Source organism: Carya illinoinensis, chromosome 11, assembly GCF_018687715.1.
Source record: "Carya illinoinensis cultivar Pawnee chromosome 11, C.illinoinensisPawnee_v1, whole genome shotgun sequence".
In the NCBI taxonomy this organism is placed as follows: Eukaryota; Viridiplantae; Streptophyta; class Magnoliopsida; order Fagales; family Juglandaceae; genus Carya; species Carya illinoinensis.
The window spans coordinates 32,383,330-32,401,666 of NC_056762.1; the positions used below are offsets into that span (position 1 = coordinate 32,383,330).

The window sequence follows — 18,337 nt, forward strand, 5'->3', positions numbered from 1 at the left end:
ACTATCTTTGGGCTTTTGCAGGTGTTTATGGCGCCAATTTAGACAAAGACAGAAGCTTGTTATGGGATGAACTTGTTGGGATCCACAATTGGGGGATCTCCCTTGGTGTATAGGGGGAGATTTCAACGTTGTGAGATTCCCAAGCGAAGCGTCGGGAAGTAGTACATTACGACAAGCAGTGGAAGCTTTCTCGGAATGCATCTTCGACTTGAACTTGGTAGACTTGCCTTTAGCCAGTGGTACCGCTACATGGTCTAATAATCAGTCATGTTCACGACTGGATCGGTTTTTAATTTCATCGGAATGGGAATGCCATTTTCCGGAGGTTTGGCAGAAGCGGTTGCCCCGTATTGGTTCGGATCATTGGCCGATTTTGCTTGATTGTGGAGGCATACGTAAGGGTTGTCGGCCGTTTAAATTTGAGAATATATGGCTGAAATTGGAAGGGTTTGTGGATAGGGTAAAACAGTGGTGGTCTTCCTACCAGTTCCAAGGTACTCCTAGTTTCATTTTTGTGGCACAACTGAAAGCTCTTAAAAAAGATTTACAAGTATGGAACGTGGAATCTTTTGGCAACGTAGGGGAAATGAAAAAAGCAAAGTTGTTAGAAATCCAGGAGATTGAGAGACTGCAAGAGGTACAACACCTCACTCAGGTGGAACAAGAGAGGAAGGTTGAGCTGGTTCCAAAAGTTGAAAGGTTGATTCTATTAGAAGAGATGTCTTGGCGTAAAAAATCAAGGGCTCTATGGTTGAGGGAAGGGGATCGGAGCACGGGTTTCTTCCACAAAATTGCGAACTCACACAGGACAAATAATAATATTGAGATGTTGAAGGTGGATGGAGAGGAGTGCAGAGATGAATAGGTAATCCACAATCATGTTGTGGAATTCTATGTAAACCTACTAAAGGAGCAGGTGGGATGGTGGCCTCCACTAAATGGGCTGGATTTTAACACCATAGGCTTGAGTGATGCATCACGCCTAGAAAGGGATTTCGAAGAGAGGGAGATTTATGAAGTTGTGAGGAAAGGCAAAGGACAAGGCTCCAGGACCGGATGGCTTCTCTATGGGTTTCATTCAGGGTTGTTGGGAAGTTATAAAGGAAGACCTATTGAAGGTCTTTCAGGAGTTTTTCAGCAATGGAAGATTTCAAAAAAGCCTTAATACAACGTTCCTTGCTTTGATACCTAAGAAAGTAGGGGCGGCAGAGATTAAGGATTTCAGGCCTATTAGTTTAGTGAGTGGGGTGTATAAGATAATTTCCAAGGTATTTGCGAATAGACTGAGCGAGGCGATGGGGAAGATTGTCTGTCAACCCCAAAATGCTTTTGTAAAAGGAAGACAGATCCTGGATGCGGTCTTAATTGCTAATGAATGTCTTGATAGTCGAATGAAAGCCTGGAAAACAGGGATAATGTGCAAACTTGATATGTAAAAGGCGTATGATCATGTCAACTGGGATTTCCTTCTTCATTTACTAAGGATGTGTGGTTTTGGAGAGCGGTGGAGGACATGGATCCATTGGTGCATTTCCTCGGCAAAATTCTCTGTATTGTTGAATGGAGTGTCAGTGGGTTTCTTCCAAAGCTCATGTGGATTGAGACAAGGGGATCCATTATCCCCCTTGTTATTTGTCATAATCATGGAGGCGCTAAGCAGGATGCTATCGGCTTTGGTTGTGAATGGCGTTATAACAGGTTTCTCGATCGAAATCCCGAATAGGGGTATTATTAATATTTCCCACTTATTATTTGCAGATGATAGTCTGATTTTGTGTGAAGCATTCAAGCGTTAAAGGCCCTACTTTTCTGCTTTGAGGCAGTCTCTGGATTGAAGGTAAATCTGGACAAATCAGAACTGGTGCCAATCGGGCTTGTTCCTAATACTTGCCGCTTGGCAAGAAAGTTGGGTTGCAAGATAGCCTCTTTCCCTTTGACTTACTTGGGACTTCCGTTGGAGAGTGCTTCGAGGGCTTTTTCAATATGGGATACAATGATTGAGAAAATAGAGTGGTGTTTGGCGAGGTGGAAAAGAATGTACTTGTCCAAAGGTGGTAGAATCACTTTGATAAAAAGTACATTATCTAATCTACCCACATATTTCTTATCTCTATTCTCGATACCAATAAGTGTGGTAACCCGTATTGAGAAGCTCCAATGAGATTTTCTGTTTTTGGGGGGGGGGGGGGGGGGGAGGTTTAGGGGATGAATTCAAGTTTCATTTGGTTAAGTGGAAACAGGTGTGCCGCTCTATCCGGGGGGGAGGATTGGGAGTTAGGAACCTTAGGGTTTTTAATCGGGCATTATTAGGCAAATGATTATGGAGATTTGCCAGGGAACCAGACTCTCTATGGAAATTGGTCATTGAAAAGAAATATGGAGGCTTATGGGGAGATTGGAGCACTAGGGAAGTTAGTGGGGCTCATGGATTTGGATTGTGGAAACACATTAAAAGAGGCTGGGAGGTGTTTAATCGCTTTGTTAAGCTCCAGGTGGGTACAGGAACCAGGATTAAATTCTGGAGCGACATGTGGTGTGATAGCAGGGCTTTAAAAGATTTGTATCCCTCACTATTTCATTTGGCGAGTGTAAAGGATTTATCAGTGGCGAATGCTATGGAGGTGTTGGGGGGACGGATTACTTGGAATATTAATTTCGGTAGAGCAATTCAGGATTGGGAGGTAAGCAGCATTGCAGATTTTTATAGTTTTATTTATTCTATAGGAGTAAACAGCCAGCAAGAAGATGTCATGTGGTGGATTCTAGCAAGAAAATGTATTTTCTCGGTTAAGTCTTTCTATAAGGCTCTCACTCTAGAGTCCAACTCTCATTTCCCTGGGAGAAAGATCTGGAGTCAAAAGGCACCTCCAAAAGCCTCATTCTTTGTCTGGACAGCCTCCCTGGGTAAGATTCTTACCACTGATAATCTAAGGAAAAGAAGGATCATTATCGCAGACTGGTGTTGCATGTGTAAAGGAGGGGGAGAGTCGGTAAATCATCTTCTGCTACATTGCGATGTAGCAAGGATTCTATGGAACGAAGTGTTCGTTCGTTTGGCAATGATTTGGGTGATGCCAAAAATGATGGAGGTAGCGTTGGCCAGTTGGCCTAGCATAAGAGGCAGGCAACCGATTAAAGCTATGTGGAAGATGATCCCTATTTGCATATTGTGGAGTTTGTGGAGGGAGCGCAATGAGCGGACTTTCGAAGACAAGGAAAGATTTGTAGAGGAGTTTAAATTCTTATTTTTTAGAACTCTTTGTAGTTGGGCCATAGTTGTAGATTTTAATGGCATGGCCCTTCGAGATTTTCTTGCCTCTAATGTGCCCACTTAGGTGGGGCATTAGAGTTATAATTCAGGCATTTGCCATTCTTTGATCAATCTAATTATTTATTTATCAAAAAAAAAAAAAAGAAAGCATAAAAGCAAAATACAAAGGATATAGTGTACACATGTATATGCTTATGTATCTTTGTATATGTGTGGATATTGGTATGTAGGAATGATGAATGCATACAGATGACGGCTAATGTCGTATATTTTCAGTCATTGTAAGAAAGTAACTGAGAGCCTATATTTTCCTTCAATTAATCATGCATCATAGGGATACACATTCTTATTATTCCCATATAAAATGTATATGTAATGGTGATGTTATGATAAAACTCATAATTTGACAAACGACTATGAGGTAATCAACCTATTTTTATGATAGTAGCCCTTTAAGTTAGTGTTTTCCAAGCCATTTAAATACTAATAGGTGTGACTATTTACTGTCTTTTATATGGTTATACTTTTCAGGAGGCACATTGTTGTAGTCAGTGGGGTCATGACTTTCGACCTGACTACAAGAATCTTGGTATCCTCAAGACTCAGTTTCCTGATGTTCCTGTGGTTGCTTTGACTGTATGTCTTCATTTCTGCTGTTTATTGTTTTGCCTTAATCAGAGAAAAACAACGAAAGACTGTAATTGATCATATCTAATATGCCATTGCTGAAGACATTCGATGACTCTTATCATATATTTTTCAGGCAACTGCAACACAGAAGGTCCAAACTGATCTGATGGAGATGCTGCACATCTCAAGATGTGTTAAATTTGTCAGCACAGTCAACAGGCCCAATCTCTTTTATATGGTGTGGTTTTTTAGTGTAATTTGTTTGCCATCAATATTTTCTGGCTTACTAATATATGAGCTAATTTTATATTTTCTTAAACTGCAGGTGCGAGAGAAGTCATCAGTTGGCAAGGTGGTTATTGATGAAATTGCTGAATTCATTCAAGAATCTTATACAAATAATGAATCTGGGATAGTTTATTGCTTTTCTAGAAAGGAATGTGAACAGGTTCGATTCTTCCAGTTCTTTCTATCATTTTTTCGTTTCATAACAGGTATAACTAATTAGGCCTTGTTTGTCGTTATCTTGCTTGGTGCTTGTTTCGTGTTAGATTAGGAGGTGCTTGAATATCAATGGAATTGGATTGTTCTTGGTGTTTTAGATAGACTTTGTTCCTAAGTTTCTCATGCAAGATATATTTATCAAAAAAAAAAAAAAGTTTCTCATGCAAGATATTATTACCAAAACTGCTAAAATAATGATATAATGCATGATTATTGAAGTCTTAAAATGATTTTTCAACAAGTTTTAAGCAATAAGGGAAGCATTAGATCATTCTGGTGGATTTAATCTGTATCTGTAAAACAGAGCAAGGAATCAGTAAATCAATTGCTACTTCATTATGAGGTTGCTGAAGCCCTGTGGAATGACTTCTTTCGTAGTGTGGGTTTTTATGGGTATGCTCAGATGGTTAGTAGACCTTTGTTAGAGGGTATGGTTGTAACTAATGTATATAAGGGTGTTAGTGTCATTTGTGTACTGTATATATAAGCTTAAAGATCAATAAAATATCTAGGTGTAATTTCTCTCAATATCGACTACATGGTATCAGAGTACTCTGCGTAGTCGGTTGGTAGTGTTGTGTGACAAATTTTTACTTTTTTCAACGCGTTTCGTGATTAGTGGTTGTTAGTGGTGGCTGGTGGTGGTTAGTGGCGCTGTGTGGAATCACCGTAGCCGTCTGTGGTGGTCTGTGGTGTTTTCCGGTGGTGTTGTCTTCGGCGTTGGCGGCAGGGAGTGGAATAAGCCCATTTTCAACGTGTTTCCGGTGATTTCAAGTGTTAAAGTCATCGGAATACACTTCACCAGCGTTTTCTGTGCATTCCGGTGTATTTTCCGTCGTCATCGGCTGCCGGAGCAACCGTATATCGCCGGCGAGGAGCTCGGCTTGGGGTGTTTGGCTGCGGGTCTCAACAAAACCCAGTTCTGGACTGGGTATGCCTCAAACCTGCAATAGGAACTTATTCCTATTCGGAATAAGCCCTGTTTGGTAATGGATATAAGGTAAGCTTATTCTCGGTTAGGGATAGCATAATCCTTTTTTGGTCAGCAGTGAACCCGGTACAAGCCGAAACCCGAAATATCCCGAAACAGTCAGATTCAGACCCGAAACATGCCGGTTCAGGCCCGAAACAGGCCGGTTCAGACCCGATATTTGCTTATTTCGACCGGTTCAGATTAGTTTCACACGATACAGGCCTGAAATTTGGGTTTTTAATCTGGATTTGTACTTTTCCAGCTTGCTTTTTCCAATTTCTCATCCATATTTCATGTTTTTATGTGAAATCTTTTCTTCTAAAGTGAATTGTTGTGATATTTTTGTTTTCCATGGATACTAAATTTGAGTCAATGTCTCTTGCACCAAATGTTAGTATGCCTATGACTTCGGTGAAGTTAAATGGAAAAAATTATATGTTGTGGTCAAGATCTATTGAAATGTTTTTGAAAGGCAAATACTCATTTGGTTGATCCAGTTCCTGATTCGACTAGTTCTACCTTTGCCCAATGGGAGTAAGAAGATGCTCAAATATTGTCTTTGATGTTGACTAGTATTGAGCCTAATATTTGTACAAGCTTAATACATTTTGATACCGCTCAAGAGGTGTGAAGGCATCTCAAACAGATGTATTCGGGTGTTGGAAACATAACTCGTATTTATGAGTTGTGTAAACAATTTTTTGCATTGGAACAAAGTGTTTTGAGCCTGGAAGAATATTACTCTCAAGTGATGAGCATATGTGAAGAGCTAAAAATGTATCAACCTATCACTTCTGATGTTCCAAGTATGCTGAAACAACGGGAAGATTTTAATGTTGTTCGCTTCCTTGTTGGTTTAAAACCCGAGTATGAGTCAGTGCGTTCTCAAATCTTGGCAAGTCCACAGCTTCCCTCATTTCTTGATGTATTCTCCCGACTTCAGCGAGCTACATTGTCTTCTGATCAGAGTAATGAGAGATCTGCTTTAGTTGCCTCCTATGTTGCTCCTGTTGGGCGTGGAGGTCGAAGTGGTAGAAGTGCACGTGGAGGTGCACGTGGGGGACGTGATAATCGTACTCGAGGTCGTGAATCTCGTAAGTGCACCCATTGTGGTCGCACTAACCACTCGGTGGATTATTGTTGGGATCTGCATGGTAGACCATTTGGGTCCGTTAATCAAGCCACTTTCCAAGATGATCTACCATCAACGAGTTCCAACCTAATTCCAGAGATGATTAGCATATCCAAGGATGGGTATGATCAGCTTTTGGGTCGCACACAGACGGCTTCGTGTTCCATAGCTACTCGTGCCCATTCAGGTACAACGTCCGCATGTCTTGTCTCATCTCCTCAACATCCATGGATCATCGATTTAAGAGCCAATGAACACTTGACCGGTTTGTCTTATTCCTTGTCTAAGTTAGATAATATGAAATCTCCAAAGAGTGTCACTCTTGCTAATGGTTCTCTTGCTAAAGTTACAGGCATTGGATCCACTAATCTCACCGATTCTATATCCTTGTCATCTGTTTTATACGCTCCTAGCTTTCCCTTTAGTTTACTATCCATTAGTAAAATTACTCAAACTCTTCAATGTTCCGTGACCTTTTATCCATCTGTATGTATCTTTCAGGATCTCAAGACGGGGAAGAAGATTGGTACGGGGCATGAAACTGGTGGTCTATATTACCTTGATGTCGAAGAGTCACCTACTTGAGCTCTCACAGCCTCATCATCTGCTTTTGAATGGCATTGTCGCCTTGGACACCCATCCCTTTCTCTTTTGAAACGCCAAGTTAGGAATCTTGGAAATATCTCCCTTTTCTTGTGAAGCATGTCAGCTTAGCAAACACCATCGTGTGTCTTTTGTACCTTGACTTGATAATCGAGCGAGCTTCTATTCCTTTTGAATTGGTTCACTCTGATATATGGGGACCAATTAACATTGTATCAAACAAATTTCAGTATTTTGTTACATTTGTTGATGACTACTCTTGAATGACATGGTTGTTTTTGATGAAGTTACGATCTAAACTTTTTTCCATATTCAAAGTCTTCCGGGAAGAAATTAAAACTCAATTTAGACAAAAAGTTCAAATCTTGCGTTATGACAATGCTAAAGAGTATCAATCTAATTCCTTTACTACTTAAGTAATAAATGAATTGTCCATCAAACTTCATGTTCTTATACACCCCAATAAAATGGGGTGGCTGAACGCAAAAATTGCCATTTGTTAGATGTAACCCGAGCTCTTTTACTGCACATGCATGTTCCTAAACACTTTTGGAGTGATGGTGTTCTTACTGCATGTCACCTTATTAACCGTATGTCACCTTATTAACCGTATGTCCTCATCAGTCCTCAATGGTTCCTCTCCCTTCTCCATCTTGTACCCTTCTTCTTCACCTTTTTCTATCCCTCCAAAAATTTTTGGGTGTGTTTGCTATGTTCATAATCTTGGCCCAGGCTTTGATAAGCTTGATCCACGTGCTACTAAGTGTTTGTTTGTTGGTTATTCTCGGACTCAAAAAGGATATCGTTGCTATAGTCCTGCTCTTAGACGTTACTTCACTAGTGCTGATGTCACCTTCTTTGAGTCCACACCCTATTTCTCGGAAACATCTTCGGTTGGTGAGTGTGATCCTCTACCATTACCTACCCTTACTCTTTCTCCTGCTCACTCACCCAATTCTTCCCAACCCTCCTCAGTGCCTTCCGTTGTTCCTTTACAGGTGTACTCGCGACGCTTGAGGCCCCCAGCTCTCATGCCTCCACCAACCTTGTCTCCATCTTCAGATCTTGAGTTATCTACTGCTTTAGACTCTCGACCTATTGCTCTCCGAAAAGGTACTCGCTCTTGTGTTACTCAACATCAGATTAGCCAGTATGTCTCTTTTCATGCCTTATCTCCATCCTTCTCATGTTTTTCTTCTCAACTCTCAAAACTTTCTGTTCCTAAGACTGTTCAGGATGCTTTATCTGATTTGGAATGGAGGACTGCTATGGAAAATGAAATGGATGCTCTTCATCATAATGGGACATGGGATCTTGTCCCTTTACCACCTGGTAAACACCCAGTTGGTTGTAGATGGGTGTATACCATCAAATTTCACCCTGATGGTTCTGTGGAACGCTTGAAAGCTCGCTTGGTTGCTAAGGGTTACACTCAAACTTATGGCATTGATTATGATGAGACTTTCTCCCCAGTTGCCAAAATTTCTTCTGTTCGAATATTGATCTCTCTTGCTGCTAATCTGGATTGGCCTTTATTTCAGTTGGATGTTAAAAACGCATTCTTACATGGCGACTTAAATGAGGAAGTATATATGGAGCAACCACCTGGGTTTGTTGCTCAGGGGGAGTATCGAGGTACTGTGTGCAAGTTAAAGAAGGCATTATATGGTTTGAAACAATCTCCTCGAGCATGGTTTGGAAGGTTCTCGGAAGCTGTATTGGCATTTGGTCTTCATAGATGCCAAACAGATCATTCGGTATTTCACCTACATAGTGATGCAGGTCATATCTTGTTAGTTGTATATGTGGATGACATTGTCATTACTGGAAGTGACTTGGTTGGAATTGCCAGGCTAAAACAATTCCTACATGATCAGTTTCAGACAAAAGGCTTGGGCAAACTTAGATACTTCCTTGGAATTGAATTTGGTAGATCGAAGAAAGGTATTAACCTATCTCAAAGAAAATATGTACTTGACCTTCTGGAAGAAACTGGCATGTTGGGTGCACGGCCCATTGACATACCTATGGATCCAAATCGTAAACTCTTGAAAGATGAAGGGGAGTTGTTTGGAGATCCAGGTCGGTATCAAAGACTAGTTGGTAAATTTAATTCTCTTACTATTACTAGACCTGATATCTTTTATGCAGTGAGTGTAGTGAGTCAATTTCTACAAATGCCCAGGGTCTCACATTGGGATGCTATAATTCATATTCTTCGTTACCTTAAACGGGCTCCTGGTATTGGATTGTTGTATAGATCAAATGAACATTTTAGAATTGAAGCTTTTTCAGATGCTGATTGGGCTGGATCTCCTTCAGATAGAAGATCAACTACTGGATATTGTACCTTTGTGGGTGGTAACTTGGTTACGTGGAAGAGTAAGAATCAAATAGTAGTAGCTTGGTCTAGTGCAGAAGCTGAATACAGAGCAATGGCTCACACAACTAGTGAGCTGACATGGTTGCAACACTTTCTTCAAGAGATTGGGTTTCTAGCTCCTGTCTCTCTTCAATTACTTTGTGATAACCAAGCTGCAGTGCATATTGCATCTAATCCTGTTTTCCATGAGAGGACTAAACACATTGAGATTGATTGTCATTTCATTCGGGATAAAATACTAAATGGTGACATTTCTACACCATTTGTGAAATCTGCTGATCAACTTGCAGATATATTTACCAAACCATTGTGTTGTAAACGGTTAAAGCTTATTTGTTCCAAGCTAGGTTTATATGATATATATGCACCAGCTTGAGGGGGAGTGTTAGAGGGTATGGTTGTAACTAATGTATATAAGGGTGTTAGTGTCATTTGTGTACTGTATATATAAGCTTAAAGATCAATAAAATATCTGGGTGTAATTTCTCTCAATATCGACTACAACCTTTTTGCCAGTTGGAGAGGTATATATCACAATCCACAAATTGCAGCCGTGTAAGATGCCTCCCATATGCTTAGTGTATTGTATTTGAAGGGAAAGGAATTATTGGAAACTTAAAGATCTTGAAAGGACAATGGATGAACTTAAACATCTGTTCTTCAATGCTTTGTTCCTTTGGGCATTGGCTATTATTTTAATGGATGAAGCTCCCATTATTTTCTCGTAACTATTTCTATTTCTTAATTAGGTGCTCTCTTGTATACATTCAATATACATTCTTTCTTGTCAATAAAAGTTTTTGATTACCTATCAAAATGAAGTTTTAAGCAAATGGAATCCTTTAATTTTATTCAGCATGTTTTAGGAACTTTTTTTTTTTTTTTTTCCACTGCCAACTTCACCAATCATTAGGTCAATTTTATTTAAGATGTATAAACTATCATTCACTAAATTTTGGGGGAAATGGAAAGGGACAAGTAAAGCACACAGGTGGTATACTTCATTTCAAAGCAGTTTGGTTCTGATGTTAGTATAAGGTTTATTTTTACAGGGAGAAAGTTATGCATAGCTCTGCATTATTTAGCTAATTGATGTATTTGCTTGTCCTTTGTCATTCATATGCAGCTGTAGCTTCTAGTTTTAGGAACAAAATAAATTATTTGTGCTTTTCTTATACCGTTAAGAGTTGCAGGTGGCAAAGGAGTTACGAGAGAGAGGAATTTCAGCTGACTATTATCATGCAGATATGGATGTAAATGCTCGTGAAAGAGTACATATGCGGTAAAGTCATCTTCTTAATATAAAAAGTTGTAAATTGCAACATGTTAAGTGGTCATTAAATTGTGGTGACAATTTCACCTACATCTTACATTTCTTGGATTCTTTCAAAATACCTTGCATGGAGTTGAATCTGGTAGGGCATTTTTTTCTATTTTTCCCTTCTTTTTCTTGGCAGTGTGGAATTAGGGCTGTTTGGGGTTGGTGGGGGAGGGTTTAGAGGTTGTGAGTCGAGTGTGAGCTTATCTTGACCACTTTAGTCTTGACAAATACGGTTGAATAGTGAATTCTGTATTGTGCAGCGTCTTCCTAAGTTTGTGCTGTAGAAATTCAAATGGATCTCTTCTAGACAGAATAGTAAACTATAATTTTGTCTTCTGGGAAGACTTTCAGGGTGGTCCATTCCATTTGGGGATTTTTTTTTTTTTTTTTTTCCAAAGTTCTCAAGTTGACTACCAGGTAATCTAGTGCTGCATGAGCTTAGGCCCAATAAAGTTTGGAGGAGCCTGACGTTAGTATAATTCTGATTAACTTAGAGAGTAAGCTAATGAGAAGTGTGGGCGTAATCTACAACAGCTTGTTTCAATACAAGGCAGTTTTACAATTCTTCAGACCAGAATTCTGCAGTATCAAGGTTGTCATGCTCCCTTCAGTGATGTATTCAAAATTCTAGAAGGATGATATTCAGCTCCTTCAATGGTTTGATAATATTTTGGAGGTTATTTTATTTTATTTTTTATATTAACTAGTATTATCCTTTATAGAAGTTGAGATAGATCTGGCTTTCTTTCTTTAACATAGTCTGATAAGTGAACCCTTTTAAATCATCAAAATATTGTGATGACACAATTTCTTTCATAAGTTTTTTCATTGTATAGCTTTGTGTATACTTGGTGACACAGGTGGAGCAACAACAAGTTGCAAGTTATTGTTGGTACGGTATGTATGACTTGTATGACCTCAATCCAAAATTCTTTATTTGCTTAATGTTGGTTTACCATTCTAATGCCTTCACTTGCATTTCCAGGTAGCATTTGGTATGGGAATCAACAAACCAGATGGTTAGTATTGCAAGATTGCCTGTTTCTACTTTTCAACGTCCCAGAAAATGTTGAATATTATAAGATATCGCAATATTGATATATTCTAGAAGGCGCGCACCCACACACATACACACACAATGGGCATGCCGGTTACATTGAAAATGTATGTGTCAACAGATCCTGTTAATTTCTCTAAAATTCTTTTGTCATTTGGCTTATCTAAAGCCAATTGGGCAATATCTATAGTTTAACGAGTCATTGTCATCTAATTTCTTTTACTCATGAAAAGAAAAAAAACAATTGGTAGTCTTGTTTGTATCGCCACTATTAAATTAACTTTTATGCATTAAATTTCATCATTTCCTATAAGTTTAAACTTTTATCCATGATATTAGAGCAAGCGATCTTTAGTTCAAACCTTGTCTCCACTGCATCTCCTATTTAAAGTTGACAATTTAGGTATTGGCTTCCACTCAATGAAGGGGAGTTAGAATACTGGTTAAATTGTGAATTCATTATTTTTCTATTAGCTTCTCTGTTGGATAAATGTTAGTTTATCATCCACCTTGGACCATTTTGGCATTCTTCTTGTGCTTTTTGCACTTTCAATGTAGGTTTTGTTCTATTTTCAAGTGTTATATAGACTTTCTTTATGTGATTAAACAAACATAAATGATATCTTTTCACAATTGCTCGTTTCTGTCCTCTTACAGATTACGACATTTTTTTCTTCTCAGCATTGGCACTTGACCATTTTGGCAATTTAATCTTGATTGTGCTTATTTGCAACATATTTCTTCTTTGCTGGTCATTCTATAATTGTAAAGACCCAAAGAAGTGTTGACCATCGAGATGCTCAACTTTGGCGATTCAGTATCCACAAATCAATTTTAGATCAAGATACATATTGCATAGCATCATGAACATCTACTTTATTAAAAGATTGCATGGAGGCAAAAATTAGATGGATTAGCATTTGAGACCATAGATCTTTAACATGCTATGTGGTTGTAGAGGCCGTTCTAAGAGATTGAGGTTCACCAAGTGGTGAAAACTATGGCTAAAGATAAAATACCAGGTCCAGATGAATTCACAATGGCATTCTTCCAATCTTGTTAGGAGGTGGTAAGGGAGGTTGTTATGAGGATGTTCCAAGAGTTTCATTCCAATGGAAGTTTGAGAAGAGCCTTAATTCAACCTCTATCACATTCATTCCCAAAAAATTCAGAGCAATGGATGTTAATGATTTTGCCCTATTAATTTTTTAATGGGGTGGTTAAGATTATATCCAAAGTTCTTGCTAATCGGCTGAGTGTGATATTGGAAAAGATCACATCGAAGCCTCATAATGCCTTCGTCGGAGGTAGACATATATAAGAGTCGTTACTTGTCCTTAATGAATGTTTGGATAGCAGATACTACTATGCAAATTAGACATGAAGAAGCCTATGATCAAGTCAATTGGATATTCTTGCTCTATATGCTTGGGAGATGTGGCTTTGGATAGAAATGGCGTGCTTGGATTATGCATTGCATCTCCACAATTCATTTTTTAGTACTAATGAATGGCACTCCAGCTGGATTCTTTAGTATCTCTTGTGGGTTGAGATAGGGCGACCCATTTTCACAATTTCTATTTATCATTGTCTAGGAAGCTCTTAGTAGGATAGTTAGAACTACTGTGAGGGGAGGTTTTCTCTCTAGTTTTTTGGTGGGGGACAGTAATCGTGGTATCCTCAACATTTCCCATCTACTGTTTGCAGATGGCACAATGGTTTTTTGTGGTGCAAATCGAGATCATATTAGCTCCCTGAGGATAGTTCTCTTATGCTTTGAAATTGTTTCTAAACTAAAAGTGAACCTAGCAAAGCTAGAATTGGTTCCGGTGGGTGGTGTTGTGAACATTAGAAGTTTGCTAGCACTTTGGGATGCAATGTATTTTTTTGCCTATGAAATACCTTGTCCTTCCATTGGGAGCCCCTTATAAGGTTAAGACTATTTGGGATGGTGTGATTGAAAAGATTGAACTTAGATTGGCTAGTTGGAAAAGGATATGTTTACCAAAAGGTGGGAGAATCACTTAATTAAGAGTACTCTTTCCAACTTGCCCTCAAATTACTTATCTTCCTTTCCCTTGGTGGTGTGGCAAACCACATTGAGGAGTTACAACGTGATTTTTATGGGGTGGGATAATTGAAGAGTTCAAATTCCACCTTGTTAGCTGGGACAAGGCTCGTCTCCCATTCTCAAGGGGAGAGTTGAGAATTTGAAACTTGCGAGGGAGGCTTTGCAAAAAGTTGTTATTGATTCCTAGTATGGTAGCGCTTGGGGGGTTGGTGTTCAAAGGAAGTGCAAGGTTCACATTGAGTGGGGTTGTGGAAGTATATTAGAAAAGGATTTTTTGGGGAGAGAGAGAAGGAAGAAGGGGGGGGGGGGGGTTCTCTATGAAGCCTTCCCTACAGTTTATAGGTTTTGTCCGAGAGCGAGAGACTTCAATGGTTGATGTGTTGATTGTCTCTGGTGGTGCTCTTCAATGGAATGTCAACTTTCTCAGGGCAGCACATGATTGGGAGGTTGGTTCGCTTATAGAATAAGGGAGGTAGGCAAGATGCTTTGGAGTCCTCAAAGAGAGGAAAATTCTTATTATGTTCATTCTATGAGGTTATAACCTCTCAAAATAGTATTTTCTTCCTTTGGAGGAGTAAGGCACCACTCAAGGCTGATTTTTTTTTGCATGGACAGCTTCTTCAGGGAAGGTCTTAACCATGGACAACTTAAGAAAACGCCGGGTCATAATTGTGGATTGATATTGCGTGTACAAAAAAAGTGGAGAAACGCTTGTGGAATGATTTCTTTGGGAGGGTTGGGTTAGCATGGGTAATGCCCGACAAGGTGGTTGATCTTCTTGCAAACTGGAGAGGTTTATATGGTAATCCTTAAGTCACGGCAGTGTGGAAGATGGTCCCTGTTGATGTCATGTTTCGTAGCCTGAGCAACCTGGCTGTTCCTTTTGGTGACCTGCGAGATCCACTGAGATGAGGGCTCGGGATGGTGGGGGGACACCTCCAATGTCTAAGTCAGAATAATCTTTTTGTAGGGAAAAAGAGCTAGGAGAAAAGTGTTCAGATCCCTTTACCTGAGCCCAGGACGTGCTTATATACGTGGTCGTGGTGGTCCCTACCTTCTGCTAGCAGATTGTGCAAGCGTGTGCTGGGCGCTGTACCGGTGGCAGGGTCCCCCTCTGTCATGTCAGCCATCACTTGGCTGTATTGTTCGTGGGTTGACAGTTTGTCCCTTGTTGCAGGTAAGGGGAAGGTGCACGCACTGCCATGGTTGTGGAGGTGAGTGGACATTGTGGGTTTTGACCTTGCTTGTTGGTCTCTTTGGCCATTTAATGCCGTGTGCCCACTGTTTGGTGGCATGGGCTGTTAGCCAGGGTTGGTGACATGACCAGTTATTATATCTGATGGGCTTTTCTGTGCCTAGTTCGGCCCTCTTTTCCTTGTTGCCCCCTGTGTTGGGCTATCTAGTAACCGGCTTGGGCCTTGAGGGAAATAAACCAAACGTGGCCCAAAGCGAAGGGAAGTAAACTCCCTTTTCAATCCCCATGTGAGGGAAAGGAATAATTAGAATTTCAAAGATCATGAATGGTCTCTAGATCAAATTAGAAGTCTCTTCACCAATACTTTTGTTTTTATGAGTAACAATTATTATTTTCAATGGGCTATGTCTTTATGATTTCCTTGTATCTCTATCTAGTTCTAATGCTTAGCTAGGTGCTTTCTGTTGTATTAGTGTATACATGCCGTGTACTTGGGCTAGGCCTATTCATCATTCATTAATAAAGTTATTGTTTACTTATAGAAAAAAACTTATATGCCCTTATACTCCAAAATAATTAGCCAATGTTATAATCGAAGTCCCTTAGAATCTTTTATAAAGGCTATGTGGGATCCCATTCAACGCCATTCTCATAGGTGGGGTGTTACAATCTCCCATACTCAAATCCCTACTTTTCAGGCTATTCCATTGTGACATGGCTCAAGTCTCTCCATCAAGAGAAGTGCTAGCCATATCTGCATTTATACTCCAAATGGAATAGTCAATGTCACAATAAGAGCCCCTTAAAATCATTTTAAAATTCATATTTTCTCCTCAAGAAATGTAGAATCTATTCACCACTCTCCCATATATGTAGGGGTTACAATAACCGCACCACCAGATTTTTTTTTTTTTTTTTGGTCTTATTTTTTGCGATGAAGTCTATTACACAAGAAAAACGCTATATCTTGAATGATGTTGCTCAAATATTGGATTTCCTCCTTATATCCAGTGATATTCCTCTATTGATACATGTTACGTATCGGTTGATAAAAGTTACTGCATACTTTGTCATGACAACTAGTAATAACAATACCTGGCTATTTGGAATTTGCCGCACTATAATTTTATTTTCAAAAAGAAAATACTAAGTATTAGTAAGAGACTGATTATTATAAAATAATATTATTTCTACTGTTAAAAAAATAATTTTATTTAATGTATTTAATGTTTTTAATATATATTCCTCCTTCAGATGCCTTTTGTAACACATTGATCCCCCAGGGTTAAGAATAAAGTCATTTTTAGAAATTTGGGGAAACAAAGTGCTAAAAGGCACATGGGCTCTGATACCAACTGTAACACACGACTTGGGCAGTGCTCTGTTTTTGTCGCTTGGAACAAGGGCTTTTCGGTGGTGGTGATATGGGCGCGGGGAGGCTTTTGGCGTGGAGGAAGGGGGCTGGTTCCCGGTGTGGTTGTCTACTTGCAGGTGTTCTGGGCTTCAGTGGCTAAGCAGAGGCTGCAGCAGCCACCTGGTTTTTCTGTTCGATGAGGGGCTTGGAGTTGAGATCGTGGGGACTGGGGCTTTGTGTAGTTGCTCTCGGATTGGTTGCTGGTGACGCAACCATTGCTGGGTTACTGATGAACAAGCGTGGACAGTGCACTGTTGAGATGGCTTGCTGGTGTTTTCAAGGATGGCACCCAACACGGTGTTGGCTGGGCAGTGTAGTGGTTTATGCCGTGAAAGAAGACAAATCAAGGGGGGGTGGGGGGGAAGAACTTATAGGCAATGTGTTAAAGGTGATGTGCGGCTTGCTCCAGGTTTCATAAGTTTGGCTTGGATTTTCACGAAGGAGAAGCAGGGATTTTATATACTGTTGGCTTAAGAAATTTTAAGGTGAAGAGGACAGTAGATTGTAACCCTAGTGAACTTTGATGATGAAGACGTGCATGGTTTGGAGTTCATAGACAAATTGAGCCTTGGGTCTCATGGGTTTGGGTTCATTTAGTCCAAAAAAATATATTAAATGGGCTTACATCCAATTATTGGGCCCAATGCGACCCATTAATCCACCATAATAAATTATCGGCCCATGGCCTTTCCAAAATTACCCGATTAATCTCAATTGGCTTATGTAAATATTGGCCCATTAATACCCTCCAAAATTATGCTCTAAACCCTAATGAGCCTTAAGCAAAAACTTTTGGCCTAATTAAAATTCTTAGCCAACCTTAACAAAAATTATAGCTTGTGGGCTTATCCAAAATAGCTCATTTAACTGAAATTAGGCCATTATATCCCTAATAATCTTGGATCGGGTTGTTACACCTTTATATGTGGATTTGCATGTGCACTTATAATCCTCTACTTTTCTCATATTTAATACTTAGTAGCTGCTTGTAGTCAGGTTTGTCATCCATCACAGCTTGAGTAAATCAATGGAGACATACTACCAGGTTTTTTCCTCGTTTTCTGACTACGTTCAACTTCTTCCTAAATGCTATTCTTTCTGTAACCTCTCTTGCTGCAGGAAAGTGGTCGAGCTGGACGAGATGGTCTCCCTTCTGAATGCCTGCTCTACTTCAGACCAGCTGATGTTTCTAGGCAGGTAAGATTTGCTCTGATATTTTTTGTTTTTTTATGTATTTTTTCGCTGACTTTTGTTGTCATTGAATGTTAAATTCTCTCTGCAGAGTTCCATGGTCTTCTACGAGAACTCCGGTTTGCAGAATCTCTATGACATAGTACGATATTGTCAGGTACTGTTTATTTATTATTGACATTTACACTGTTTGGTTACAGAAAAGAGGGAGGGAAAAGAGAGGAAGGAAGAAGGTTTACTTGTATTTGGTTGGGAGAGGGGAAGGGACAGTGAGGTATCTGCTTTCCTTCAAGGCCCACTATCTGGGTTTGTCCCAGTTTCAGAAGGAAAGGGAAAGCAAAATGAGAGACAGAGATAGCATGCATTACTTTTGAGTCTTTTATTAGAGGCAGCATTAAATGAACCCTTAAATTTTGGAAGCTTTGGAGTTTAACATCTCATTGTTTGTTTTTGTTTTTATGATTACAAGTGCCCATTTATTAGGTAGAACACTAAACACTTATCTACTTTTCCCTTCTGTCGATACTGTCTGCATTTGTTTCTCTCTCTAAAATTTTTGGAATTACTAGACGGAAACTCAACTCTGGAATTT

At 39.6% G+C, this 18,337-nt stretch overlaps 1 protein-coding gene across 1 annotated transcript in view; it reads left to right on the forward strand.

Annotated features, from left to right (window-relative positions):
• LOC122282397 (ATP-dependent DNA helicase Q-like 2) overlaps window positions 1–18,337 on the forward strand; it is a 37,566-nt gene that overhangs the window by 7,061 nt on the left and 12,168 nt on the right. Inside the window, exons 4-12 of the mRNA XM_043094350.1 lie at window positions 3,803–3,907; window positions 4,035–4,139; window positions 4,227–4,349; window positions 10,690–10,778; window positions 11,678–11,714; window positions 11,803–11,836; window positions 17,547–17,599; window positions 17,674–17,751; window positions 17,837–17,902. Of these exons, the coding sequence (XP_042950284.1) occupies window positions 3,803–3,907; window positions 4,035–4,139; window positions 4,227–4,349; window positions 10,690–10,778; window positions 11,678–11,714; window positions 11,803–11,836; window positions 17,547–17,599; window positions 17,674–17,751; window positions 17,837–17,902 (690 nt within the window). The remainder of the gene's footprint in view (window positions 1–3,802; window positions 3,908–4,034; window positions 4,140–4,226; window positions 4,350–10,689; window positions 10,779–11,677; window positions 11,715–11,802; window positions 11,837–17,546; window positions 17,600–17,673; window positions 17,752–17,836; window positions 17,903–18,337) is intronic.